Source organism: Callorhinus ursinus, unplaced genomic scaffold, assembly GCF_003265705.2.
Source record: "Callorhinus ursinus isolate GAN/ISIS: 27379988/994484 unplaced genomic scaffold, GSC_fseal_2.0 scaffold111, whole genome shotgun sequence".
Taxonomy (NCBI): domain Eukaryota; kingdom Metazoa; phylum Chordata; class Mammalia; order Carnivora; family Otariidae; genus Callorhinus; species Callorhinus ursinus.
The window spans coordinates 1,018,305-1,046,260 of record NW_027397173.1 but is presented as its reverse complement, the minus strand read 5'-3'; the positions used below and the strand labels follow the sequence as shown (position 1 = coordinate 1,046,260).

Below are 27,956 nucleotides of genomic sequence, written 5' to 3'. Positions count from 1 at the left end.
GTCAGGAACCGACCAGAGCAGTGAGAATCGTGGCTGAAGCTTTAACAACTGACTTCAGGTCCTACCAAGAATATGGCTGTCCCTTAGTTCTGAAATTTCCCACTTCTAGAAATCAGACCGAACAGGGAAAAGAGGAAAAAATAAAACACAAACTACATTTTCACCAAAACCCAGAAAGAGGAAAAAGAGGAAAAACACACAAACTCCAGGTCACTGTGCAAGTTGTGCCAGATCACAGGGTGGGTGGGGGATAGGGCTGCGAGGGCAAGGTGTCCTGGGACCCAGCCTCTCCAGAGATGCTGTCAGCAGGGCTGGCGTCCTGGGGGCCAGGAAGGAGCGCTGCTGCGGCCAGGAAGACAGACCTCACCTGTACCTCTCCTCGAGGGAAACCTGCTTGGAGGGTCTCCCATCCTGGGGCAGAGCCCCCAGGGCAGAAATCAGGGGGCCAGGGTGGGTGGCCTCCTGAGCCAGCCTGGGCTTGGAGAGACACAGGGGCCACGGCCACACAGACAGGGGCCACGGCTGCGCTGGGCTCCATGAAGCCCCTGCTGGTAGCCCCAGGCAGTGCAGTTCAGGCAAATCCGGACATGGCTTTGCTATAGACAAAAAGCGGAACCGGCCTCCCTGTAAGAATCTCCAACCTGGGGGGGGCCGCCAGCTCGGAAGAGTCTGCAGAGCCGAAACTGAGGTCCCGGGGGGAGGGCAGGACACAGGAGCGAAAGGACGCCAAGAGGGAGGCGAGACAGAAAAAGGACCCACACACACAGAGGATGGAAACGAGAAAAGCAGACAACACAGCAGAAGAGGAAAGATCTTTGGAAATGTTCGGAGAGAACTCAAGAGACAAGAAGAAAATAGGTAGAAGGAAGCCAGCACACAGCTCGCTGGAGTCTGGGCGGGGAAAACCAAAACAGTGACACTTAAATACACTTCAAGACATCTTCCTAAAAATAATACAAGACCTCAGTGAATGCATTTGGGATGCCCTGAGCTTCCGGGGAAAACTGACCCACAACGTTCAGCACCAAGACCCAGCCCAGTGACATCAGCACAGGCCCTCAGGACACCACGACATGCCAATGCCTCCCGCCCCCCCACTCCGGACAGTGCAGGATGGATCTCCAAGATGCTCGAGGAAAGAAAGTGAAGCCAAGAACATCACCTGCAAACAGTCCCATGTGTTCTGAACAAGCAAGAACTCACAGCTCATGCGCGCGGCTGCCGTGAAGCGGCGGGAAGCCCGGGGGGAAGGGCAGAGCAGGACGGCTTCACAGAAAGCCTGGTGGTGGGCACCGAGCGTGGTCGTGCCGAGGCGGGGAGCGGCCAGCGGTCCGCTGTGACCAGGGAGAAAGCGCACCTGCGCCGGCCGGGGAGTTGCCGGGGGGATGGCACAAGCCCCGGCGGCCTGCCTGGCGGAAGAGCTGGGCTCGCAGGACGGCCCGGGCAGCTAGCAAGGCCAGAGGCGCGCGCACTGGGGAGCCCACGGGCCCAAGCCGACTGACTGGGACGGGCAGGCGGAAGGGCAGTGACGTCACAGCTGCTCACAGACAGGGGACTGACGGGGTGCTCCCCCCGGGGGCCAGGGACAAAGAAAAGGCAGAAAATCACAACCACAGAAGAAAACCATGGCAAAGAAAACAAGACGCGGTCTCCGTGAACTGTGGTTTCTGGCCAGGGAGGCACTGTGGAGCGCCTCCTTCGGACGGACGGACGGACGCACGCACGCACACACGCGCCCCGCTGGGGGGCCTTTCCTAGAGGATCGGCGCCAGGAGCGTCAGAAACACTCAGCCATGAACGTCGTCTGTCCTGTTACTTAACTGTCTCACAAGTGAGCGGCTTCCTCCACCTGACCGAGTCTTATGAGGACCTCTGTGTCCTGAGTAGAATATTAGTGGCTCCTTGGTTTTCAAAATTAAGAGTCACTGTATTAAATTACAAAATTCTAAAATCTAAGTTTTTCCTTAAGGCTTTATTATATTTATAAACCTAGCAAATATTCATATTTACTTTTAGGGGCTCTTTGATTCATGTTTGCTCCCACAACTGAACACTGCTTAAGCAGTTTAAGGCACATGTATAATTTACCAAAAATATTTTTGGTAAATATACTTTAAATGTCTAACAGGTAAAATCTTTCCAAATAACTCACGACAAGTCTAACGGATAACAACCAAGTTCGAACTCAACACCAAACCGAGCCGTCACGCAGCCCGAGTCCCTGAGGCGCCGCGGCGAGGGCCCCGGGCACACTCACGGTTGTACAGGGTGATGATATGCAGGCAGTTCAGCAGCTGCCGCTTGTACTCGTGGATCCTCTTTACGTGCACGTCGAACATGGAGGAAGGGTTGATTTTCACCTTATGCTCCTTCTCCAGGAAGGCAGAGAACTTCAGCTTGTTTTCCTGGGAAGAAACAAGGACAAGGACGGTCGAACCCCAGCGTCCCCAAGGTCTGACTACGGCTCCGGCCTTCCAGCCATGCAGCAGGGCAGGGGCTCCAGGAGGCCTTCTGAGGATGGGGGATGGGGGAGTGGGGTGCTGAAGGTGGGCACACACCCGGAGTGGCAGAAAATAAACCGGAAACTAGACCAAAAAGCAAACCTACACAGAAGCAGAAGGGTTAAGGCAAGTAAAACAAACGGGAGTTGTGAGTGTGGTGTCAAAGGAAACAGATGGGGGCAGGCAGGGAGAGAAAACTCAAGATGAAGGACTCTTTCTGGGCCCTAAGACCATGTGGCAGCCCAGCAGACAGGCAGGCTGGGGAGGGGCCGTGTTCTTGGTCATGGTGGCCACCTGTCAGGTTTGGAGGGCTCCAGGAGCCCCGGCCTGTCTGCCTGCAAGGCTAGCTGCCCTCGCAACTAGGGCTGGGGGGAGATGCTCTCACGCAACCAAGCAGCATGCCATGTGCAGGGACGCCAGGCCTGGATGGACTTTCAGCGCACCTCCTGTGGATGAGCTCTTCCTGCAGAACTTGGGGCAATGCATACTTGGGCTGCTCTGGGGTCTGCACCTGCCTGCCCACCTGCTGGTGACCTGAGGACTGAGCGGGGTGGATGGACTAGGCGGCCGCTGGGTCTGACACCCAGATCATGCAGGATGGCTATCCCACACTGGGCCTACCTGCTTGACCTTGGCCACATCCCTGATGAGTGCCTCGTCATCAACCAATGGCAACAGCTTCTTCAGTTGGCTCAGGTCAGTCAGGAAACCCTCCCCGATTTTCTGTAGAATTGTAAAGGGACACATGGTTTCTGTTCTCTGTGAGACCCATCTTCCTGGAGACCGTCCTCCCATTTTGTCATCCCTACCTCTGCTTTCCTCCCTGGATCTGCTCCAGCTTGGCCCCAGGCCTGCTTCTCTCTCACAACACCCAGCTATCAAAAACACCCCCACACCATGGCCACAACCAACAACCATGGGCAGCCCACCCCGGGCTCCCTCTCAAACAGGCTTGGGTTTGCTCCCAACCAGGACGTCGCAGTCGTAGTCTGGTCAAGTTCAAACATCCACAGCAATCATGCAAGCCTCCCTTGTCCCCTTCACAGACACGTCCCAAGCCTGGGAGCCAACCATAGCCTAGCAGCTCCTCACCCATTCCCAAGGCCCTGCACCCTCCAGCCACTTCCTGGTCCAGACCTCTCTGCACTACAGCAGGGCAATCGGTCTGAACGCACCTCTCATCAAGTACCCCGCTAAGTCTCCCTGTTGCTAACTTAGAATCACGAGGAAAACTCCCAGCCTGTCCTCCCTCTGCCTGACTCACCAGGCACTGAGTCCTGTTGGCCTTCCAGCTCCCGGGGGGCCATGCCCCTCACCAAAGGAGCAGAGAGTCTGTGCTCCTGGCTCCCTCCCGTTAGCACTTCGGATCTGTGCTCTGCTGTCCCTTTTCCAGGGAAGGCTTCCCTGACACACGCAGCCCAGACAGGCAGTGTCCCCATGGTAGGCCCTCACCAGGAACCACCCGGGCACACGTCTTGTGATTTCCCAGCTAGCACAGCACCCGGGGCGTAAAAGCACCCATCCCTTCCTTGCTTCCTGCACGAGCACATGAACAATCAGTTTAACACCGTGTCTCTGCCTCACCAAACCTCATCAGTGGGCTGCCGCTCAGCCGGGTGGCCCCCACCCTAGTCCTTCCCGAAGCCCAGGACCTCACTTCTGAAACTCCTGCACAAGCTGCTGGGGCCGCTGGGGCTGCTGACGGCTCAGCCTGGCCCAGCACTCCCACGTCTGACCCCACATGTCCCCAGCCTGGAGCCACTGCTGATCAACACACAAAGGAGCAATCACTCCCCACTCTGCACCTGCTGGCGAAGGGCCTGAGGGCTTTGGGCAACAGCTGAGGCTCTAACTGTGCCCACAGCTCCCTGGGGACTCGGAGGCAGCGGGTCTCACCTCTGCGATGGTGCCGGCCAGCCCCGGGTTACACAGCAGCAGCCACCGTCGGGGTGTGATGCCATTTGTCTTATTCTGGAACTTCTCTGGCTCCAGCTCATAAAAGTCCTTAAAGCTGAAACAGAAAACAGGCAGGTATCATAAGCCCTGTGTTTTGAATAAGGTGAGCAAAAGAACATAAGGAAATCCCCCGGAAGATCACGAAGCTCAGTTTTTCTGTTCTGTTTTCTAAAGAGCACAGAGCATCAGTGTTAGTGCACACCTTGACAATGGTGGGCACGGGTGCTTTTCAAAGCACTACACATTCGGCCACAGAGCGCTCACCACACAGGGGGTGGAACCCGGCCATCTTCCACGGTGACCGTGACATTGGAGAGGGTACAGGCTGTAGAGCTTGAAAACCGGGGTTTAGTTTCCTCATCTGTAAAATGGGGACACACCCCATTGACAGGCTTGATGCAGGGACCAAAGACTATTACACACAAAGCCCTCGGGCCGGCACTAGGAACACAGAAGCCTCCACACGGACAGACCCAGTGTGGGGTCTACCTGGTACTCACGGAGGTGCTCCACACACATCTGGGATGAGGATGGAGGGAAGGAGTTCCAAGATCATGTCCCACCAAGAGATGGAGGGGGAGCACGAGATCTGACCTAAGGATTCCTCCTTCCTCTTGCTGATGAGCCCTGGCTCTTCCGGCCCTAACCTCCATGCTGTCTAGGCATGGGACACCTGTCCCCAAGTGCGGCACTCTGGCGCTTGGTCAGCAGCAGATGGCTCCAGGAGAGAGCCAGAAAAGAGGAGGGCACTGGTGACAAGAAGGCTCAGCCCCTCAACACCACCCGCTGAGTTGGAGCCCCCGACGGCTGTGCCCTGAGCAGTTCAGTCAGTGCGCACGAGGGCAGCAGGCCCCAGCCACCGTGCGTATGGCTGCTAACAGTCCCAGAGGCAGATCCGGAGTCAGCTCAGGGCAAATGCTGGCCCCACTCACACTGACTGCTTCACAATCTCCGAGTGGATCCTCGCCACGCCGTTGACAGCATGGGACCCGATCACACACAGGTGGGCCATGTTAATCCGCTTGCAGTCCCCTTCCTCAATCACAGACATCCTCCGCAGGCGGTCCACGTCTCCGGGGAACAGGGCGGCCACGTGCTGTTGCCAAGACAGAGAGCCGTGAGCAGGAGGCCCAGGGGCCCCCAGGGGAGATTCCAGCTCCTCCAAGGAAATCCTGGGGTTGCTGCAGCCCAGACATGCATTTGAGCTCCCGGGACGCACCTCCCAGAGCAGCGAGTGCAGGAGGAAGCTCCTCCATGCTGCACCGCCCAGGGAATGGCCTGTGCTGGCTGGAGGCAAACCTGTCCTGCCAGGGGCAGACAGTCAGAGGACCTTGGTGCTGAGGTGTGCCATGGGACTCACAAGGACAAGACGAGAGTGCTGCCTTCCTGGCCTAGGCAGGGTCTAGCCACAGTCTGACCAGTTGGGAACGACTACTTTTTCAACAGAAGGTTAAAAAACTGAACTACAGGGGTGCCTGGCTGACTCAGTAAGTTAAGTGTCTGCCTTCGGCTCAGGTTGTGATCCTGGGGTCCTGGGATCAAGCCCAGTGTTGAGCCCCAGTCGGGCTCCACGCTCAATGGGGAGTCTGCTCCTCTCTCTCCCCCTCTGTCCCTCCCCTCACTCGTGCTCTCTCTCAAATTAATAAAAAAAATCTTAAAAAAAAAAAAAGAACTACAAACACATCTGGATTCTAAGTTGCCCTTTTCGTGCACCATTCTCCTCTCTGCAGGTAACAAAGACAAATGCTGCTTTGTTTCCAAATCACCCAAATGCCGCTATGATGTCCCAGGACAAAGACATTTCAGGAACAGACACATCTGAGCCCCACTCAGGAATGGGAATGTTTTAAAAAGACCTGAATTTATGACTCCCACATACACTCCAGAACTCTAGGTGTGGGGACTAGGCATCACTTCTGCCGGGTGACAGCCGCTGGACCCCAAAGTCCTCTGCTAGGCAGAGGCTATTCAAGAAATCAGGCACCTGTTCCAGGCCAGATGATTCCATGTGGAGGACAGGAGGGCCCTCCACCTCTATCCCTGATCACGACAAGAGGGGTGGTCATGCAGCACCCCCAAGCTCCCACCCACATCCCTGCTGCTCACATCCAGGTGCCTCTGGTTGATGGCGTAGATGATCTCCAGGTGCCGTGGCAGGAGCTTCTCAAACATGGACACAGGCCAGCGCTCTAAGGCCTCGGGTAACACGGTGTGGTTGGTGTATGCACAGGTCTTCTTTGTGATTTCCCAGGCCTAGAACATTCCAATGTGTTTTGTTTAGAAACAGTTCTTCTACCAGATGCCTAAGCAAGGGGCAAGTCCAGGATCAAAGGGAGATGCTCGGATCCCACCAGAAAGGGGCCCAGTCGGCTAGCTGTACATCTCTGCTCTCTGGGGCCTGTCTAGAACCTCAAAACCTACAAGTGAGCCCCATGCCCTCCACATTTCAGACATGACCACGTACATTCTACGTCCTGACAGAGCACACACACATATGAGTAACACTTACCTCACCACCTGGCATCATTCACTGACTCACTTTTCTTCTGTAAACTATTTTTTATTGGTGAACAAAGCAGAACACCAATTTTCTACTTTATTTCCACCCAACTGATCTCACACCCAGTCCAAGAACACTGAGAACCTGTGTGACCTCCCTCCACTGGCCAGGAGCGGACGGGGCCCCGGGGGGGGGGGGGGGGGGGGCGACCAGCCCCACCTGGAAGGGCACCCCAAACCAGAGAGGGGCTCTGGGTTCTACAAAACGATAAGTTGTTCTACAGTTTTACATGTTGATTTAAACTAGATTAAGAAAATCTATACAAGTATCTAGGACCAAATGAGTCAGAACAAACTTATAAAAATGTAAACAATGTGTTTCTTTATACTTAATACTTCTGGGGGTTTTGTCACAATTCTAAGATGAGAAAAATGTATGTGAGAAGCTCTAAGAAGTGTCAGGATCCTTTTCCTGTCTTCTAGAAAATTATTCTTGTGTGCCTTTGCACCACTGCCCCACCCATGGTGTCCTGGTCCCTTGGGAGAAACCCCCGACCCACTCCGGGAATGTCCTCCTCCCCACAGCTCTGTCTTCTCAGGTACAATGTCCCTTTCCCCCCAGGACACAGGGGAAAGGCCTTCCTCAGCATCCTAGGGGCATCTCAGTACTCACCACTGTTGTTGGGACAGGCCTGAACGTGAAGGGGATACCATCACCCCACATGCCCAGGTCTGCGGGGACACCGTCACCCCACGTGCCCGACTGTGGGGACACCGTCACCCCACGTGCCCAGGTCTGCGGGGACACCGTCACCCCACGTGACTATGGGGACACCGTCACCCCACATGCCCGACTGTGGGGACACCGTCACCCCACGTGCCCGTGACTGTGGGGACACCATCACCCCACGTGCCCGACTGTGGGGACACCGTCACCCTGTGTCCCCAGCCTTCGGTGCTCACCTTGTCCCAGTCCACTTTCTCCACGTCCACCAGTATCCGCATGAGCTCAGGGATGGCAAGGGCTGGGTGGGTGTCGTTCAGCTGGATGGCAACCTGCAGTTTACACAGGGCAATCCCCCTCAACCCCCTTGCCTGATGGGTGCCAGCATGGTCAGTGTGTACAGAGTGCGGGTCCTCAGCCGCCCACCCCGAGGAGCCTGGTCCATAGGGCCGACAACAGGAGCTGGAGGCATGGCAGAGGTGCTGAGCCCAGCATGACAACCAGCCAAGGAGTAGGGAGTACCACAGGGCCACAGGGAGGGGCCAGGAAGACCCCGTAGGCGGGCTCCTCAGCAGGACCTTCAGCCGCCTCCAAGGCCCTCCTCATGCTCTCCACAGCTCCCCGACCCAGGATGTTCCTCCCAACTAGGATATGTTGGCCTTATTTAAAATCACGGAACCCAGCCTGCCAAATGCATCACGATTTGCCCACGGGAACCTTTTACAGTGTCCCTTGCTGCTCCTAAGGACGCCTTGTATGGCGCTAGTCAGGGAGGAGGAGCCCAGCCCCCGATGACAAGGAGACCAGGATAAGGGGGGGCTGCTGTCCTGCCCATCCCCCTACCTACCCAAGGCCCAGCCTTGAGGAAGAAACCGAGCCTGGGAACGTCCTGCCTTTCTGCACTGGGTTCAAGACCCATCTACAAACCAACCTTGTCTGGGAACGTCTCGAAACAGGTTCTCACTGGGTCCCGGCAGCCGAACTTGGAGGACTTAAAGCGGCGAATGATGTCCTGGAGGGTGGCAGCCACCACAAAGTACTCCTGCTTCAGGCGGAGCTCCTTCCCCTCGAAGAACTGCAGACAGGGACAGCGCTAGCACCAACAGCAGCCAGTAGGGCCGCTGCAGGCCCTCGTGGGACCCCCCCCATCCCAGGACCCAAGAAGGGCAGCAGGCCGAGGGATCCCGCTCGGGGGCTGCAGAGGCACACGTGTGCACGAGAATGGGAGCCTGTGGGGCCCAGCACAGTGCTGAAGCCTCTATCCCCACCACCCCGGGCCCCAGTCAGGTAACTGCAGCTCAGGGGCAGAGTCATTAGGTGACGATGGCCTACCCTGCATGTGATCTTCAGACAGGAAGGCAACCAGCACAGGGCCACACTGCCCTGTGTGAGGACACCAGGCATGCAGGTCTCGTTCCTTAACAGCCAGAGCCACTCAGAAGCAAAAGCTCCAAAGTGTCAGTGTTCGTGGCGGGGGAAATGAGGACAGGGTGGGTTTGGCTGTGAGCCTCTCAGCACCAATGCCCTTTGCTACTAATGTGCACACACTACTCTGATTAAATAGAAAACACACAACCCACTCAGGCAAATTCCAAGGGCTCTTGTCTGGCAATAGTAACAAAGCCAGTGGACACTAAATTTGGTGGCAATGGAGACTGTGGTTGTGACTCCATCTAGTGGGTGGTGGCACATACTAAAAGCTTTTCAAACCATGACTGGCATATGTCTCAAGGCATCACTGACAAACAGGGACTGCTGTCCCCACTTGAGAAATGGGTCACACAACTCTCGGGGAAGCGGCATCACGTGGCAGAAGAGAAGCCGGCTGCATGTGAGGTCTGACAAGCTCGCACATCCCCCACACGTTGCCCTGCATGTGGCCCCCTAGAGAGTCAGCTTGGAGCCAGCCCTCAGACTGTAGACGTGTGAGAAGAGCCCACGAGCCTCCCGAAGCATCCCCTTAGGGAGAGGGCAAGGGGAAGATACTAACAGGCGCACTTGGACTTGTGGGGCTTCATCAAGCATGCAGCGCCATCCTCACTCCAAGGAGCCACATGAGGGCCACTGGTGGCCACTTACGTGGTCTCACCTGAGAAGTGTGGTCCTTCTAGAGAGCCCCAGCCTCCCCATGCACTTTCCTAGCAGATGAGAACCAACCATGTGAGCTACTTACATTATCATTTGGATAGAGGACTCTGGAGATGTTCTCGGCCAGGTTCCTGTCCAGGACTGCCTCGATGTAGCCACCCACATTAACTGCGCAGAGATGGTAAGGTCAGGACCCGTGTGCCTTTCCTTGACTCCTCATGTGCCCTCTGCCCACAATTTCTCTCTCACTTCCCTGAACCATGTGAGGGGCATTCCTAAACAAGAGATGCCCCCAGAGCCACGGTTTCACTGCGCCCTCACACACCCTATAGGGCCCCAGGCCCCTTGCTCCTTCCTAAAGGTGCAGGGTCCCAGGAGCACTGGCTTTGCCTGTGGGTGCTCCCTGGGAGGCCCCAGTGCTCTAAGGAGCCTGCCCTCTGCCCTCCGCAGAGGGAGCCTTGTGCTCTCTGCAGCAGGGACAGTGCAGACAGGACAGGAGCTGCACGGGGCAAGTTTGGGGGAAGCCACCCAAAAGAGACAAGAGGGGCAGAACGCACAGTCATGGAGCTTGAAGTCGTTGGGTGCCTTGGCGGACCACAGCCTCATAGTGTTGACGGTGTTGTTCCTGTAGCCAGGCACCGGGGTGTCGTAGGGCATGGCCAGCACCACCTGGCCAAGGAGAGATGGTCCGATCCAGTCAGCCAGAGACACAGTCCCTGGGCCCAGCCTCCTCATCCCACCAGCAACATTCTGCTGCCTGCTGGTGGCCAAACTGCTTGCCCTCTGGCTGTTCTCCTTTAGCCCAAGACGCCTGCCACTCACCCTGTGCCAGGGCAGCCTAGGCCAGGAGCACCTGTGGTGGCCCCACAGGGAAGGTCCTGACCACACTCCTGAGGTCACATCTGTCTTCTCTAGATTTACCTCCTTCAACGTTGGCATTAAGAACTCTTCCCACTCAGCTGCTCAAGGGGCCACTGTGTCAACCTCGCTTATGCTGTTAGTGGCCACAGCTCCTGGGGCCCTTGTCCTCTGCCCTCCACACTGTCCCTCTTCTGGCTCGACCCTGCTTGTGCAATTTCAGGACTCAGCGAACTTCTCCACGGATGGCTTCTATTTCTGATTCTGTTTCCCAATGTCTGCAGAAGGCCTTGACCTCTAACCCTCAGAGAAACCAAACCAGCCCACACTCTACTCACAACAGAAAATGCAGGGCCTGCTCTCTACCCACAGAGCCTGCCAACCCCACCCCCCCACTCCCCTCTGTCCACAAGTATCTGCTTTTCTCTTAGCAAGAACGGGAAGATACGCACAAGCCTCAAGGTCACTTCCAACCCTCAGACCCTCCAATGGGGCTTTTCACACTCAGGCATGCCTGTGGGGTCTCATACAGGTTCCACTATGTGGCTTTAAGAGATGAAATCCACTCTTACAGCCAAAAGGACTGCATGATAGCATCGCTAGAGCCTCAGTATCGCCTTTCCCCTCCCCTTCCCTCCCCCCCCCTCCCTGCCTCCTGCTTCCCACAGCCTTGTCTAAGCCAGTGACAAGCCCTGCAAAGCATCCCTAACCACCCCTCCTTCCCTCTCCAGGGCCAGCCCTCCAGGTTAAGGCCCCCACCATACTCTTCCTGAAATGCCCCCATGGTCTCTGTGCTTCCCTACATACATGATATGCTCATCTTCTACAAGCACATGCACTGGGATAACTGACCCCTTCTCTGTTCTTTCAAATTAAATACAACTTATTATGGCATTTTAGGCCTCCATAACATGGCTCCAGCTAGCTTTAGCCTATGCACCCTGTTTAAAACTTATGCTGCAGAAAACCCGGTTTCCATGCCTGGCACTTCCCCAGTCTCCCGGGCTCACCTCCCCACATCCAGACGACTGAATCTTGTTCATTAGAGCTATGCCCCCATGAAGGCTCTCCTGCCTCCTCCCTCTGCACCCTAAGACCACCCAGATGTGCACTGTCATCCCCGAGCCTGGACTAGACTGTCCGTGCTCTTGTCCTGGTCCCCTTGTCAATGCCCGTGCCCTGTTCTGGGACATCCACCCAGCTTACCACACTGCCCAGGGCTCTGACGGCTCAGTAGTGGTGGGTGACACCTGGGAGACACCACTAAGGCCTGTGGTGTGTGCTGAGTGCATGCATCAAGCGCCTGCTCTCTGGACATGCTGGGGGGCTATCCATGTCCCCCAGGGAATCAGTGCCCTGCCCCTGCCACCACACTGTCCTGCTAGCCGTCCAACGGCGGCTGGTATCAACTCCGACACAAGCCCCTGTTAAAGTGCAAAGCCTGGGGCTTCCCACGGAGCCTTTTCTCACTGTCTGGGCGGCTCCCGACAATGTGTAAGAAGCAGGTGTATGAGGACAAAGCCTCCCAGGCTTTCACCTAGAGTCAGGTCGTCTGGGAAACAGCACATGTCCCACTCTCAAAGGGAAGCCGATGTGACAATGAACTGTGGCAGCCCCACAACTCCCCGGGGGTGCCGGGGTACCTACCTGGGTGTCCAGCCACTTGACGCCCTCCGGGCTATGCTCCACCCTCCCATAGAAGTGCACAGGCAGCATGTACTCTGGCCGGGCCTTCTCCCAGGGGTTGCCGTAGCGCAGCCAGTCATCGGCCTCCTCCACCTGGAAAGGGGCCAGCAGTGAGGGCAGCTCTCGCAGGGGGCGCTGGGGAGACAGGCCCTCAGCCCACACGGACCACACTGTCCAGACAGTACTGCCTGGAGCTGAAATAAACCACAGCCTGCCTACAGGGCAAAGATTTCCAGTTCTGGTCAAGGCCTCATGTTCAAAAATTAACGTTGGACCCTTAAAGAAATGAACTCCGAAAAATGCATTTAGGTAAAAAGACATTAAGAATCACCCGAATGTAAGAATAAAAAGGAATGAAGTCCCACTGCGTGCTGCAACATGGGTGAACCTCACATACACGTGGAGTCAAAGAAGCTCCTGTAGTGTATGGTTCCATTCACAGAAAATGTCTAGAAGAGCCAAACAGCAGGTAGATCAGTGGTTGTCAGGCACTAGGGTGTGACTGCAAATCCATGCGGGACTTTTTTTGGGGGTGATGGAAGTGTTCTGGAAATAGACAATGGTAATAGCTGTCTAACTTTGTAAATATATTAAAAACCACTTGGTATCTCAATAAAGTTGTCATTAAAAAAAAAAAAAAAGAATCACTGGAGCCCACTGCTTGGAAAATGACACCACAAATTAGTGGGTACCAGAGACTGGGCTGCCTTTGCTGCAGGAGTGCCTGGATACACCACTGGAAGACACTGCTTTTCTGCTAGGCCTTCCATAAAGCAGCTCATTTTTCAAAAACTGCACCTAGTAGCATCCAAAATCAGTAAATACACAAAAAAGAATCCCACAAATAAAACTAAAAGTAGTCCCACAGATCTAACCATCTTTGAGTAGAAGCATTTGGTGGGGTTGCAATGGAATTAATTAATTTGGTAAGCAGTGAATAAAGAATTATAAATATAAATTAAAATTCAGACGAAAGCCCTTCTTCAATTTTTTTAAAAAGGTCTATTTATTTATTTTAGAGAGGGAAAGAGAAAGCACACACACATGTAGTGGGAGGGGCAGAGGGAGAGAGAATCCTAAGCAGAGTCTGCACAAAGCTCGGAACCCAACTTGGGGCTCGATCTCACAACCATGAGAAAACGACCAGAGCCAAAACCAAGAGTCGGACACTTAACTGACTGAGCCACCCAGGTGCCCCAGGTGCCCCTTTCTTCTTCAAATTTAACAAGCAACCCTAAGTACAGGCATACCTCAGAGATATTGCAGGTTTGGCTCCAAACCACCGAAATAAGGCAAATATAGCAATAGAGTCAAATGAATATTTTGGTTTCCCAGTGCAAATGAAAGTTACATTTACATTACATTGTAGTCCTATTAAGTGTCCAACAGCATTATGTCTAAAAAACAGTACCTTGGGCATCTGGGTGGCTCAGTCATTAAGCGTCTGCCTTCGGCTCAGGTCATGGGGATCGAGTCCCGCATTGGGCTCCCTGCTCAGTGGGAAGCCAGCTTCTCCCTCTCCCACTCCCCCTGCTTGTGTCCCCTCTCTTGCTCTCTCTAATAAATAAAATATCTAAAAAATAAAAAAAAACAAAACAAAAACCCCACAATACCTTAATTAAGAAATATTGCTACAAAATGCTAACCATCATCTGAGCTTTCAGCAAGTTATAATCACTGATCACAGATCATGGGAACAATGTAATAATAAAGTTTGCAATATTATGAGAATTACCAACATGTGACAGACATAAAGTGAGCAAATGCTGTTGGAAATATGGGATCAACAAACTTGCTCGATGCAGAGTTGCCACAATCCTTCAAGTTATAAAAGATGCGGTAAGAGAAGCACAATAAATTGAAATGCAATAGAACAAGGTGTGCCTGTATGTTACCTTGAGGGTTTTTTTTTTATTTTTATTCTTTAATTTTTATTTATTTTTTATAAAGTAAGCTCTATGCCCAATGTGGGGCTTGAACTCACCACCCCAAGATCAAGAGTCGCATGGTCTACTGACTGAGCCAGCCAGGCGCCTTGTTTTTTTGTTTTGTTTTTTTTTTAATGGTTCTTACACAGAAGTAAAAAGTCAAGAAGAGTATCTGGCTGCAGTTTTAGGGAGGTGACATGGATGAGGTTATTGCTTCAATATGTGTCTCTGCATCGTACTCCTGGCTGGGCTTTTTTGTCTGGTGCAGGCAGCTATTTATCATGGGACCAGCCCTGCCTTTTGATCTGGTGCCATGTCCTTGTACATCAGTGAGATTCTCCAACACCAAAGCCTGGCCATCTCCTGCAGAGTACATCCATGAATTGTTTGCAGAAGCAGCATCTCCTCGACTACGGTGGTGGTGGGGGGAGGCCTCCCAGGGGACCCCCATCTCTGCCCCCATGGCCAACAACACTGCTGTCTGACCACTGTCTGCATTTAATTCTGCTACAGCTAAACTCAATTAAAAACTGGCTCCCATGAAAACAGGGTGGGAGGAGGCTGAGTTTATAACTCACCTATCATTGCACAACTGTCTTTAAGCTGTTATGCAAGATGGCAAGAGGTGGAAGAACGAGAACACCAGAAGAAAGGAATGTCTGTGATCAAGCAAATAAAAAACAACACAAAAATACCTTCCTGCCTATAACCGTAACACCAAGTAGGCAAGGAGGGGCCTCAGAGTTTCTGTCTTACGAATACACATTGCTTGAATGGGTCAAAGCACATGGGTGTACAAAGGCTGGGGTGCTTCTGACAGACACACACACATAAGGAACTCTGCATTAAATTACCCAGAATATACCAGGAGGAAAAGTGCAGTTCTAAGGTTGGAGAGAGTATGTCTACAAATTAAGCAGCAGATACAAATCTGTTTTAAGTTTTCTTTTACTGTTAGCCATACTTTTGTCAACTTTTTATTATGAGTGTTTTCAAACATACAGAAGTGTTAAAAGAATTGGCAGTAAACACTCACGCACCTTCAACTTAGGATCCATAACTGTTAACATGTTGCTATACTTGATTTATCACATATCCATCCATCAACCCATTCATTTCTTGATGCATTTCAAAGTCAGTTGCAGACATCTGTACACTTCTCCACGAACAGTTGGGCATGCACATCATTAAGTACAGTTCATCCTGTGTTTATGTTTTAGGTTAATACATATACAGCGCAATGTATAAACCTGAAGGATACACTTGAGTTCTGGCAATTGCACGCGCCTGTGACCCAAGCCCCATCAAGACACAGGAGCTTTCCATCACCCCAGTCTGTTCATGTTCTGTACTACTCTCCTGTTACAAACCTTTTAATCCCAACCACAGTCCTACTTTATATGTCACTTTTAGGCCCCAAATTATATTACATAAACTATTCTCCCATCAAGTGGAATAACTATGCCTTCCATTTTGAAGTCCTGAATGAGGGAAATGGTCCCCCTGCCCAGTGGAGGGCAATGAGGCTGCACTTTGAAATTAGACTCTTTCCACTGATGTGGTCTCGGCCACCTCAATTCACTGTGGTTTCATGCTTCAGAACCCAAGCCCATTCTCCCTCAGAGCCACGTTACTTTGCAGTCCGGCCTCTAACCCTCAGGACACTGTCCCGTCACTGGCATCAGGGAGTGAAGGCAGAAGGCGGTAACAAAACCTATGTTAACACTGTTTCTCCAACTACTGCGGGTCAATTGTCCCACTGAGGGTGAAGCAGAGGGGCCGCCTCTGCTTCACACTGAGGGACAACAGGGAACCAGCACACAGAATGTGGTGGCCTCAACCCCTGTGCTCCTGTAAGACCAGCTAGGCCCTGGGTCCCTCCCTGACAGGCTTTGCAGGCTCCCGAAGTTGTGTGCGATGAGCTCACACAGATCAGCCTCTGGCAGCCCATAGAGAACTCTAAGGGAAGCACGGAGCTCACAGGATAGCCCTGACCTGTCACACCTCTGCTTTGCCCTGGACTGGCAGACAATCCCTCCAGAAAGGAGATCAACATAGAAAAGTGCCTGTTTTCTTGTGCGCATGAGAGCTGGAAACAAGTGAAGAAATGGAGTCTCACTCACCTGCCAGCCATTGACAATCTTCTGGTTAAAAATCCCAAATTCATAGCGGATTCCATAGCCATATGCTGCCAGGCCCAACGTGGCCATCGAGTCAAGAAAGCAGGCTGAAAATTCCAAACACAAAGCACTTCTTGGGATCAAAGACAATCAGCAGCTTCGAGGCCCACTGGAAGCAAAGCCTAGACACCCACGTTAAGTAGGCCCTGGGACACCAGCTTCTGGGTGCCAGACGGCAACTAAAGGCTGACCCGTAAGCTTCAGATTTCGTGAAAGGGAAATAGCCCCCGTCCCCATCCCTTCACCTTGAGAGCCGGGGGGGCCGGGCCAAGAGGGTGTTCAGCATGGGGGTGTGGGGAGGTGGCAAGGGCAGAAGTGAGGTACCCCACAGACAGCCCCATCTAACTTGGCATGCCTCTGAGCGCACAGTCCCCTGACTACGAGCTTTGTCTTAGAGCCTCATGCAGGCTGAAGGCCACAACAGCCCTACACATTCTACTTAAAATCCAAGTTGTTTGGACAGTAACACCACAAAATAGCTGTACACACCAGTGAAGAAGGCACAGGGATGGGGCTGGGAATGGATGGACATCTTGCCATCTATAAGGACTCAAACACCTAAGAGCCAAAGTTCCCCAAGGCCCCCAGGAAGGTGGCTGGAACAGCAAGTCACCATAAGGAGCCTTTGTCCCAATCAAAATGTCTTGAAGAAAAAAAACAAAACAAAACAATGTTTTAAAGATTTATTTATTTGATAAAGTGAGAGAGACCTGGGTTGGGGGAGGCAGAGGGAGAGGGAGAGACAGAGACAGTATTAAGCAGACTCCTCACTGAGCATGGAGCCAGATGCAGGGATTGATCGCATGACCCTGAGATCATGACCTGAGCCGAAATCAAGAGTCAGACACTTAACTGACTGAGCCACCTAGGCTCCCCGAAAAAAACCAATGTTTTAAAATAAAGGTCCAGAAGGCAGCCTTATTAAACTTCTAGATTAAAAAGAAAAAAAAGTCCGTAAGAAACACCAGCAAATAAAATACTTGCTGAATTGAACAAACATGCCCAGACCCGTTATCAGACCTTGTGCTAAGGGGAAGGAATAAGAGTATCCACAAATATAAGATCTGGGCTCTTGTTTTGAAGAAATCATTCTCGCAGGAGGGACACAGGACATATCAAGTTACAACAGGCTGGGGGCTACCCACATGTACACGGGTGGGAGGAGTCCCAGAGGAGGTCACGCCAGTCCACGCACAGGGCCAGTGGTGCCGCAGAAGGAGCAGGAAAGGAGACTAGGAAGTCGATAGGAACCAGACTGTGGAAGGCCTGCAGACGCCCTGAACCCCTGAAGGGAGCAGATGGTGGAAGACCAGGGATGGGACCACCCTGGCTGACAGTCACCAGCCTTGGGGTAGGAGAGGAGGTTAGGCAGCTGCCCTGAGCCGTGAAGGAGACCAAGGGGTCTGGAGCCTTCCTTGAGCTTGGTGAAATGGGTGCTGTTTTACTGACTGGGAAGATGGCTACGACCAGGAGAATGCTACTGAGGGTGAAGGGGGCTGCAGGGGGCTATGCCCTAGGGGCTTACAGCACATGGGAGGCCCCCTCGGGGCTGCGCGCCCACTGCCGGAGGGGCGCCATGATTCCTTTTGTGGGGGAAGTAGGGTTCAGCTTCCTGTGTGGGATGATCTCATGGCATAATCTAAAGGAGAGCATTTGAGAGCAGGTATAGGGGATGCACGGGCTTTTCCCCCCCGCGAAGAGGTGGGGGCGGGGCAGGCCTTGCAGCTGTCCCCTTACACAGAGCCAGGTGCTGTTTCGTTTGAGAGAATCATATGCTGCTTTTGTAATTTCTGAAGAATTTAACTTCAGATTGGAAAACATAAACACATACACATACTCAGATACATTTTAGGGGGTTTGATTCCTTTACAAAATGACAACTCTCAAAAGGGGCAGTAATGCAAAGTGGTAGGGGCCTAAACCCACCCTCCTGTGCCCTCCACACCAGGGCAACATAAAACTTGACTTAATTCTGTTCCAGAAACACTGTGCCCAAGAGCCTTGAAGCACACAGCAAAATCAAATTTCACAGTGACAGTGATTTCCACTTCTAAGTTCTTGGTTTTTTTTTTTTAAGTTTATTTATTTAGTAATCTCTATACCCAATGTGGGGCTCGAACTCACGACCCTGAGATCAAGAGCCGCATGTTCTTCCAACTGAGCCCACCAGGCATGCCTCCACTTCTAAGTCCTTCACTCAGCTCCCTTTGTCCTAAAAGGCTAGCAAAAATAACTCGAACAGGAAAAACAAAACAAAACTGGATATGCTCTCTAACAGAATGGCCCAAGGGAGCAATATCCGAAAAGGAATGACTGCTATTTTGGGGCAATCTGCTTACTACAGTAAAGCAGGAATGGCTTGCCAGTGGGGTTGCATTCATAAATTGTGTGTGTGTGTGCACGCGTACATGTGTATGTACCTGGGTTTATGTGTGTGTGGATGTGTGCATGCATAGATATATTTGTGTGTGTGCATGTATGTGTGTTGCCTATGTGCATGCATGTGTGTGTCTATCCGTCTTTCTCCCAATTACTGGCTGTGGAAGGTGGTCAGTGCATTGGAAACCACCCCCCAGCGCCAGCTACCCAACACCGGCAAGCCTGGTCTTCATGATAATTAGGAAGTATCCTTGTGTGAAGGGAAACATAATGTCTTGCCTTTAATTCCACTTGGATGACACTCTCCCATCCACTCAGGTCAATTTACCCCGACAAACCGCTGTTGGGAGCACAGGTGACCTCACCCTCACCAGGTGCTCAGCGACCAGGGCACCATATCAGGAGAGACCATGCCCTAGTCAGATGGCGGGATTACCTGCCAGCCTCCCCAAGCCTCCGTTCCCGAGGCCAGCGTCCTCTTCTATTTCCTCCAGTTCTTCCAAGTCCAACCCCAGCTGTGAATAAAAACAGAGGCAACACTTCAATAATACTTAATATCTTTGCACGCAACAGGTGGAAAGATATTAAGTCTTGTCAGTTTATATCAATCAAAGGTTAGAATTGGCTTTCTTTTAGACTTGAAAATCTAATATTAAAAATCTGGCGTTTAATCAATGAACGATGATGAAAGTTTCCAGGTATTTCAAAAGCTGCCAAACTATATAAGAATTAATAATCAAAATGAGGCTTGGTTTAACAGCCAAAGATATTTATTGCCAGGTTACTAACCTACATATAGTGAACAGATTATAAACACGTATCCTAAAAATGAAACCAGTGGTTTCAGTAATTCTCTAATTTCATATGGTCTCATGATATTTATGTGACTTATTTGTTTACTAATTATTTAACTGGCTATCTTTATTATTTGCCTCTCCGAAGTGGCCTCTTCTCTACACTTAGCTGTGGAGAATCTGTTCTGCCAGGCTTCAGGTCAGTTTCTGGGTTTTCACACAGTGAGTTGTATCTGTACGAAGTGAGCTTGGGGTTCTTCTGCTCTGCCATCTTCCCTAGGACTCAGATGTGACATCTTTTTAAACTAAAACCTAAAAGTATCTTTCCTGTGGCATCCCAACTGCATTCAAGCAATCTAGTGAAATGTTAAAAATCAGAAAGAAAGCAACAAAGCACCAACTTCTTCACCTGACTGGAAACCATCCCACAATGGTTTAGATGGATAACTGTTCCATTAATCTGACTTCAGTGTGTCAAACTTCACAAACGGCTCACACTAATTATCTTGATGAGTGTGTTTTAAACTTTTTGGCTTCAGGAGGACTTCAAGAGCTATTCTTTAATGGAATTGTATCTATCAGTATTTATTAAGTTAGAAATTTAAAATAGATTAATGTTTTTTAAGTATATATGAATTCATTTTAAACTAATAAACCCATTAATATTCACATAAACAACACAATTTAATGAGTTTTTAAAACAAATAAATTTACTAAGAGTAGCAGTGTTTTACATTTTTACAAATCTCTTTAATAAATTTTCTGCTTTAGCATTCAATCTGCTGAGATATTACACATGATATAGCCTCTGAAAAACTTCACCACATAGTCGTGATAGAATAAAAATAAATAGTTCTGACCTAGCGGACCACTTGAAAAGGTCTCAGAGGCCCCAGGGATTTCCGGACCACATTTCAAGAATCTGATAAATTACGAAGGGTAAAAGCAAACTTGTGGAAAAATAAAAACATCAAGGTCATAAAAAGATGGTTTAGTGTCTATTAAGTAAATTGAATGGTATTAACACAAACAGTAATCTGATTCAGAGTAGTATTTCAAAATATTGACTTAACTCCCATAGCAATTTCAAGGAGCATGTTCCACCAAAAATATTTTGGGTATGTGGGGGAGGCAGGATTTACCCAGTAATACACACCGGCTCCAAGTTAAGAAACATGTTTAACTACATTTTCCAAATTTATCTGACTGTGGAACCTCTTATTCATGAAACATTTACTAAAGTCAAAGACCAGCACACTACATAAAGGCAGGCTAAGAGCAGATGTTTTGTTCTTTTCTGTTTTTACCTTGAATGTTGTAGGCACACCTCAGCCTAGGAAAGCAAATTTTGCCATGAATTTGAGAGTATTCAAAAGAGGCACAAATAGCTGACAGAAAGTCTAAAATCTTGCTAAAGTGGGCTTCTGAGCTGAAGACAGAAAAAGAGCACGACAGAGCACCCTTAACCTGTTTTTTCTTTATTGAGATATAATTCACATCCCATATAAAATTTACCCTTTAAAGCAAACAATTCAATGGTTTTAGCATATTCACAAAGTTGTGCAACCACCACTAATTCCAGTACTTCACCGCACACAAAAATAAACCCCGTACTCACTGGCAATCATTCCCAGTTTCCCTATTCCCTCAGACCTTGGCAATCACTCTTCTACTTTCCATCACTACAGATGTGCCTATTCTCGTCATTTCATATAAACGGAAACATACAAACATATGGCCTTTTGTATCTGGCTTCTTTCAATTAGAATAATGTTTTCAGGGTTGATCCATGTTGGAGCACACATCAGTACTGCTTATCACCGCTTAGCTTTCCATTGTATGACCACTCCACATTTTGTTTATCCATTTATCAGCTGAGGGATATTTAGGCTTGTTCCACTTTTGGGCTATTATGAATAATGCTGCTATGAACATTCATGTACAATTTTGTGTGTGGACATATGTTTTCATTTTTCCTGGAACTAAACCTTGGAGTGAAACTGCTGGTTTACATGGTAATTCTATGCTTAACTTTTTGAGTAACTGCCAAACTATTTTCCAAAGTGGGTCCACCATTTTACTTTCTCCCAGCAGTATATGAGGGTTCTAATTTCTCCACATCCTAGCCAACGCTTGTTCTCTGTCTTTACAATTACAGCCACTCAAGTGGGTGAGAAGCAGTAGCTCATGGTTTTGATTTGCATTCTCTGATGACTAATGATGCTGAGTACCTTTTCACATGCTTTTTGACCATTTGTATACCGTCTTTGGAAAATGTCAATTCAAGTGCTTTGCCCATATTTAAACTAGGCTGTCTTTTTGTTGTTGAGTTGTAAAAGTTCTTTTTTTTAAAAAAAGATTTTATTTATTTGAGAGATAGAGAGAGAGAGAAAGAGAGAGCAGGAGAGCACAAGCAGGGGGAAGTGGCAGAGGGAGAAGCAAGCTCCTCACTGAGCAGGGGACCTAACATGGGACTAGAGCCCAGGACTCTTGGGATCATGACCTGAGCTGAAGGCAGACCCTTAACCAACTGAGCCACCCAGGTGTCCCTATAAGAGTTCTTAATATTCTGGATATCAAATCCTCATCAGATTTATTATTTAAAATATTTTCTCCTATTTGTCTTTTCACTTTCTTCATAACATCCTTTGATGCACAAAAGTTTTTACTCTTGTCTAATTTATTTTTCCTTTTCTTGCTTATGCTTTTGATGTCATTTTTAAAATAATCTACTGCCAAATCATGAAGAGTTACCCATATATATATATTCTTCTTAGAGTTTTATGGTTTTAGCTCTTATATTTAGGTCTTTGATCCATTTTGACTTAATTTTTATATATAGTGTGAGATAGGGATCCAACTTCATTTATTTGCATGTAGACATCCAACTGTTCTAGCACCATTTATCAAAATATTTTTTCTCTATTGAGTGTTTTGGCACCCTTTTCTTTAAAAAGAAAAAAAGCACTTGACTATATAGGCTACCAAAAGCACAGGTGACAAAAGAAAAAAACTGGACTTCATAAAAATTAAAAACTTTTCCACATCAAAGGACACTATCAACGAAGTGACAAGGTAACCCAGGAAAAAGTTATTAGCAAATCATGTATCTGGTAAGGGATTAATATGCAGAATAGAGAACTCCTAAAACTCAACAATAGCAACAAAACAAACAGCTCAATTCAGAAATGGGCAAATGACCTGAACTGACACTTCTCCAGAGAAGATATTTAGATGGCCAATAAGCACATGAAAAGATGCTTAACATCACTCATCAGTAGATAAATAATATTAAAACCACAATGAGATACTATCTCCCTTAGAATGGCTACTATCAAAAAAGAAAGAAAAAGAACAAGTGTTGGTGAGGATGTGGAGAAATTAGAATTCTTGTACACTACTGGTAGGGAACTAAAATGGTGTCACCATTGTGGAAAACAGTATAATGTTTCCTCAAAAAGTTAAACATAGAATTCCCATATGATCCAACAATTCCACTTCTAGGTATATACCAAAAAGAATTAAAAGCAGCGTCTTGGAGAGGTATTTGTATACTCACGTTCATAAAAGTATTATATTCACAGTAGTTAAAAGGCAGAAGCAATCAAAGTGTCTATAGACAGATGAATGGATAAACACAGTGTAGTAATTACATATAGCATATACATACATTCATAGAGCCTTAGAAAGGAAGGAGACTCGGGGTGCCTGGTTGGCTCAGTCATTAAGCGTCTGCCTTCGGCTCAGGGCCTGATCCCAGGGTCCTGGGATGGAGCCCCACCATCAGGCTTCTGGTTCCCTGCTCAGCGATGAGCCTGCTTCTCCCTCTCACATTCCCCCTGCTTGTGTTCCCTCTCTTGCTGTCTCTCTGTCAAATAAATAAAATCTTAAAAAAAAAAAAAAAGGGAAAGATATTCTGACATAGGCTACAACATGGATGAATCTTGAAGATATTAAGCCAGTCAGTCACAAAAAGACAAACAAATGTTGCATGATTTCACTTATATGAGGTACCTAGAATATCAAATTCAGAAAGACAGAAAGTAAAAGGGTAGCTGTCGGGTTGAGGGAAGGGCTTGAGGGAGGGGGGAATGGGGAGTTAGTGTTTAATGGATATAGAGGCTCGGTTTTGCAAGATGGAAAGGGTTCTAGAGATGGATGGTGGGGAGTATGGTACAAAATGAATGCAATTTCTGTTAGGTTTATTTTACCACAATTTTGAAAAACTATGGGAAAAATCAATTGACTATAAATGTGAGGGTTTATTTCTGGAATCTCAATTCCATTCCATTGTTCTATATGTTTATCGTTATGTCTATACCACACTGTCTTGATGACCATTGCTTCACAGTGAGTTTTAAAATTGGGAAGTGTGAGTCCTTCAACTTTGTTCTTCAAGTATGTTTTAATGATTTCTCATCTGTTGCATTTCATCTGGATTTTAGGATCAGTTTGTCAATCCCTGCAAAGAAGACAACTGGAATTTTAGTGGGAACTGCAATAAGTCTGTAGACAGATTTGGGGAGTATTGCCACCTTAAGTCTTGTAAGACACAGATGGACATGTAATGTCACTTCATTTTTAGGTCTCCTTTAATTTCTTTCAACAGTGTTTTATAGTTTTCAGGATTTAAGTCTACATCTCTTTTGGAAATTAATTCCTAAGAATTTTATTCTTTTTGATGCTATTTTAAGTGGAATTGTTTTCTTAATTTCATTTTTGGACTGTTCATTGCAGTTATATAAATATTCAGTTGATTCCTGTATATTGATCTTATATCCTGCAATGCTGCTGTACTCATTCACTTGTACTAATCTATTTTTATTGGTTTCCATAGGATTTTCTAGATCATGTCAGCTGCACATAGAGATAGCTTTCCTTCTTCCTTTCTAATCTGGATGCTTGTTATTTCATTTTCTTGCCTAAATACCCCAGCTAAAACCATTAGTATGATGTTGAGTAGACCTGATGAGAGCAAAATCCTTGGGACAAAGTAGCAGGTTAAATACCAGCTGAGCATCTAGGTGGCTCAGTCAGTTAAGTGGCTGCCTTTGGCTCAGGTCATGATCCCGGGGTCCTGGGATCGAGTCCTGCGTCGGGCTCCCTGTTCAGCGGGGAGTCTGATTCTCTCTCTACCCCTCCCCCGTTTGTGATCTCTCTCTCTCTCTCTCTCAAATAAATAATGAATATCTTAAAAAAAAATAACAGCTAGGGATACCAGTCAAATAGAGACTGCAGGACACTCTACAAGACAAACTTAGTTTCAACAAATAAACTGCAAGGCAGTTTAAAGAAGAGGAGAAGTCTATAGATTAAGAGAGACTTAACAGACATATCAACCAAATACAAATAAGTTTCTGAATAGACTGTTAAAAAATTAGAAGGCAATCAACAAGTTTGTCAACTGCCTGAAAATTACTGTCAATATCTTAGGGGTCATAATGGTATGACCCTATCTTTAGAGATAACTGTTGAAACAGCAACAAGTGAAATATGCTATTTGATATTAGCTTAAATAATCTGGGAGTAGCAGGGGTGTGAGGGAAACAGGAGAGGTCATGAGTGGGGCTTGAAGATAGGTGGAGGCTGGTGATGGGTATATGGAAGTTCATCATAGTAGTCACTCCATTTTTGTACATAATTTAAACTTTCCACGATAAAAAAAAATACTTAAATGCACCCATGATTACTCAGTAAGGAGGGAGATGCTTCTATTAAAGTTCCAGTTTTTAGTATAACCTGCTCCCCAGAACTACTTTCCAGCCCTGTACAATAGAGTAGTGGCATGTTTCACTTTTCACACTACATTATAAATGTGGGGACCTGGGGGAGGAGGTCCATCTAAGCCCCATGTCATCATTTGGTTCCCACTCAAAACATCTGGCACTCCATCTTATGACTAGAAGGGCCCAGCAACTGTGTACTTGGAGACATTAAAGTTTTGATCATCAGAAAACCTTTCAAATATAAGATTAATAAAAAGCTTAAAAGTGAGTAAAGTATCACTTTTAAGAAAAAAAATGTACACATACAAGGATATGTGCTACCCTGCATTTTCTAAGTTTCTATAATTAACACATTGTGTAATAAAAATTATAAACAGATATGGCATATTTATGGTATAAACATTCCCTAAAATCTTTACTATCTGTAAGAATTATATAAAGAGAAAATGTTTCAAAAAATAAAACACTTCCTATAGCAATAAATTCCACTGAAGATCTAGACTTTACATGTTCTGTGGTGCTTACAGATGCATTCTGAGATTCATACTCAGTAAACAGTTCAAATGACAAATCACCTACCAGGATAATGTCTATCTTTTTAGATAATTTTTAAATTCTGATTCCAGTATAGTTAACATACAGTGTTATATTAGTTTCAGTGTACACTATAGTGATTCAACAATTAAATACATCACCCAGTGCTCATCACAAGTGCACTCCTTAATCCCCATCACCTAGCTCACCCATCCCCCACCCCTCCCCTCTGTTAACCATCAGTTTGTTCTCTATAGTCTGTTCTATATAGTCTGTTTCTTGGTTTCTCTCTTTTCCCTTTTGTTTCTTAAATTCCACATATGAGTGAAATCATATGGTATTTGTCTTTCTCTGACAGACTTATTTTACTTAGCATTACACTCTCTAGCTTCACCCATGTTGTTGCAGAAGGCAAGATTAGATTCTTATTCATGGCTGAATAATATTCTATTGTATATATGTACCACTTTTTTTTTTTTTTAGATTTTATTTATTTATTTGACAGAGAGAGACACAGCAAGAGAGGGAACAGAAGCAGCTGGAGTAGGAGAGAGAGAAACAGGCTTGCCACCGAGCAGGGAGCCCAATGCGGGGCTCGATCCCAGGACGCTGGGATCATGACCTGAACCGAAGGCAGACGCTTAATGACTGAGCCACCCAGGCGCCCCTGTACCACCTCTTCTTTATCCATTCATATATCAATGGACACTAGGGCTGCTTCCATAATTTGGTTATTGTAAATAATGCTGCTATAAACATAGGGGTGCATGTATCCCTTTGAATTAGTGGTTTTGTATTTTTTGGGTAAATACCCAATAGCGTGATTACTGGATTGTAGGGTAGTTCTATTTTTAATTTTTTGAGGAACCTCCATACTGTTTTCCAGGGTGGCTGTACAAATTTGCATTCCCACCAACAGTGCAAGAGGGTTCCTTTTTTTCACATCCTCACCAACACTTGTTTCTTGTGTTTTTGATTTTAGTCATTCTGACAGTTATGAGGTGATACCTCATTATAGTTTTGATTTGCATATCCCTGATGATGAATAATGTTGAGCATCTTTTCATGTGTCTGTTGGCCATCTGAATGTCTTCTCTGGAGAAATGTCTGTTCATTTCTTCTGTGCATTTTAAAAATTGGATTATTTTTTGGGTGTTGAACTGTGTAAGTTCTTTATATTGATTTTCAATACTAACCCTTTATTGGATATGTCATTTGCAAATATCTTCTCCCATTCTGTAGGTTGCCTTTTAGTTTTGTGATTGTTTCCTTTTCTGTGCAAAAGCTTTTTATTCTGATGTAATCCCAATACTTTATTTTTGATTTTATTTCCCTAGCCTCAGGAAACATATTTAAAAAAATGTTGCTATAAAAAAAAAAAAGAAAAATGTTGCTATGGCTAATGTCAGAAATCTTAGTATTTGGTTGAGGTTTTTTGCATCCATGTTCATCAGGGATACTGGCTTGTAGTTCTCTTTTTATGTGTATCTTTATCTGGTTTTGGAATCAGGGTAATGTTGGCCTCATAGAATGATTTGTAAGTTTTCCTTCCTTTTCCATTTTTTGGAATGGTTTGAGAAGAATGGGTGCTAACTCTTCTTTAAATGTTGGGTACAATTCACTTGTGAAGCTGTCTGGTCCTGGACTTTTGTTTGTTGGAAGTTTTTTGATTACTGATTTGATTTCTAAAGAAATCAAATTTTCTATTTTTCCTGCTTCAGTTTTGGTGGGTTATATGTTTCCAGGAATTTACCCATTTCTTCTGGGCTGTCCAATTTGTTGCCATATAGCTTTTAATAATATTCTTACAATTATTTGTATTTCTGTGGTGTCAGTTGTTATTTCCCCTTTTTCATTTGTAATTTTATTTGAGTCCTTTCTCTTTGTTTCTTGATGAGTCCGGCTAGAGGTTTATCAATTTTGTTGATGTTTTCAAAGAATGAGCTCCTACTTTCATTTAACTGCTATTTTTTTTAATTTTTTTGGCTTCTGTATCATTTATTTCTGCTCTCATCTTTATTATTTCCTACCTCCTGATGGTTTGGGGTTTTATTTGTTCTTTTTCTAGCTCCTTTAGGTGCAAGGTTAGGATGTTTGAGATTT

General features: G+C 47.7%; 1 protein-coding gene across 3 annotated transcripts in view; it reads right to left on the bottom strand.

The window, feature by feature from the left end:
- Window positions 1–27,956, bottom strand: part of PYGB (glycogen phosphorylase B) — a 60,715-nt gene that overhangs the window by 8,880 nt on the left and 23,879 nt on the right. For all 3 annotated transcript variants that reach the window (XM_073889635.1, XM_025876983.2, XM_025876984.2), the window contains exons 3-14: window positions 19,236–19,314; window positions 16,364–16,467; window positions 12,274–12,405; window positions 10,326–10,437; window positions 9,854–9,936; window positions 8,612–8,755; window positions 7,920–8,012; window positions 6,564–6,710; window positions 5,390–5,553; window positions 4,398–4,512; window positions 3,123–3,224; window positions 2,258–2,405 (exon numbers count right to left, since the gene is read on the bottom strand). In XM_073889635.1, the coding sequence (XP_073745736.1) occupies window positions 2,258–2,405; window positions 3,123–3,224; window positions 4,398–4,512; window positions 5,390–5,553; window positions 6,564–6,710; window positions 7,920–8,012; window positions 8,612–8,755; window positions 9,854–9,936; window positions 10,326–10,437; window positions 12,274–12,405; window positions 16,364–16,467; window positions 19,236–19,314 (1,423 nt within the window). The remainder of the gene's footprint in view (window positions 1–2,257; window positions 2,406–3,122; window positions 3,225–4,397; window positions 4,513–5,389; window positions 5,554–6,563; window positions 6,711–7,919; window positions 8,013–8,611; window positions 8,756–9,853; window positions 9,937–10,325; window positions 10,438–12,273; window positions 12,406–16,363; window positions 16,468–19,235; window positions 19,315–27,956) is intronic.